This window comes from Volvox carteri, assembly GCF_000143455.1.
Source record: "Volvox carteri f. nagariensis unplaced genomic scaffold VOLCAscaffold_115, whole genome shotgun sequence".
Taxonomy (NCBI): domain Eukaryota; kingdom Viridiplantae; phylum Chlorophyta; class Chlorophyceae; order Chlamydomonadales; family Volvocaceae; genus Volvox; species Volvox carteri.
Window position 1 is genome coordinate 171,561 of NW_003307658.1, and position 1,520 is coordinate 173,080.

Genomic DNA, 1,520 nt, shown 5'->3' on the forward strand with positions numbered 1-1,520 from the left:
GAAATCGACTCCATCCGGTCCGTTGTCTGCAGTTTCTCCTCCGCAGCTGTACGGCCGTGTGCCGCGTGTCTGGCCCTCAACAGAAATCACCAATTGAAGCGTTCAGCCGACGCTGCTTCACTGCGAGTCGCTGCGACACAGCGAGTCGCGACAGACCCAAGTGTCATTGTCCCCTTCCGTTCTGCCGAGGGACTTGAGCGTGCGGGACACGTTGAGCTCTTTGAGCGGCTCAAGGTGGTCACATCCGCATTGATCGCCGAGCGGGCAGATCGAATAGCGCTGGACAGGGAGATTAAGCGGCGGACATCCCTTTTCCAGGCTGCTAGAGTGAGGCTACAGGCATACGCTCGGGCAGATGCATCACGCAGTGAACTCGTCCGACTGCTCGAAACATCACAACAACGAGGTATGATGCAGTGTCGGCATGCGTGAGTAGTGTAGGCTGGCGTGCGCGTACACATGCCTTGACTTGTTAACCATCGGACATCGATTGACATTCAGGACTCGTTGACGGCACAATTCAACAGTTGCTGCGGGGTATCACCCGGGGTCTCAGCGTCAAAGGACAACAACGCCAGCCGGAGGAGGTAGCTTTTTACATTGCCCCTTGCAGTGACGTGGGTGTCCGTGCTCCAACCCGTTGTGCTGACTATTGACCAAATGCACATTGGCTGGCGCCTAAGGTACGCGGGCCTGCTGTGGGGTACATTAAAAGCCAGGAGCATGGCCATGCGTTCACGGGCGAATGACTGGTACCAAATAGGATCAGCAATGTCGACACTGTAACACGTGCTGCAGGCGCCAGCTCATCAACCCTCGGAAGATGATGATGATCGGGCCATACCTCATCAGCTTCCCTGCACTGCGCGCGCTGAGCAAGCGCATGCCCCATGTCAACATCTCGTCCCAGGATCTCAACTACAAGGACAAACAGAACCAGCGCGCCACTCTCAAGTAGGCTCTATCCAACCTGGCATTAGGTACAGACTGGTTTGTGGCTGACTTACCGCCATTCACTGACAGACAGGTTGGCCGACCTCGACATGGATCCCTCAACTGGAAGCGTCAAGGCAGTCAGTGTGCTGCGTGACGCACTGGAGACAGGTTCACACAATCCGGTTGGCGGTGATGGTCCTATCGTTGACGGCTCGTATTATGCTACCTTCCTCTATGTGACGTTCATGCATTATTTAGTAGCTGGACGAATGAAAGGTGTGGTTAACATGCCCCTGGTTTGGTTCGGTTCGGGTGGTGGTATCTTTTTGAACACATGTAGTCTGGTCGAGTGCCGGGGGCCCTTAGCAGGACTGAAGCACAGTTCAAGACGAGGCGTGTGGATATGTCTGCTTGTCTGAACGAAGGAATGAATGAATGAATAGACCGGGTGTTAAAATTGTGAGCGACTTGCCATGCAGACACACCTTTGGTTCTGGTCGGTTCGGGTGATGGTAACTTTTCACACATACACACACAATGAATGTATGGGTGAATGAGTACGGAGTACGGTAACAAGGCGTGTG

General features: G+C 54.2%; 1 protein-coding gene across 1 annotated transcript in view; it reads left to right on the top strand.

Moving 5' to 3' along the window:
• The window catches only part of VOLCADRAFT_108426 (uncharacterized protein), a gene marked incomplete at both ends in the record, with an annotated part of 2,960 nt that overhangs the window by 219 nt on the left and 1,221 nt on the right, over positions 1-1,520 (top strand). Inside the window, 3 exons of the mRNA XM_002958960.1 lie at positions 47-428; positions 799-954; positions 1,028-1,212. Of these exons, the coding sequence (XP_002959006.1) occupies positions 47-428; positions 799-954; positions 1,028-1,212 (723 nt within the window). The remainder of the gene's footprint in view (positions 1-46; positions 429-798; positions 955-1,027; positions 1,213-1,520) is intronic.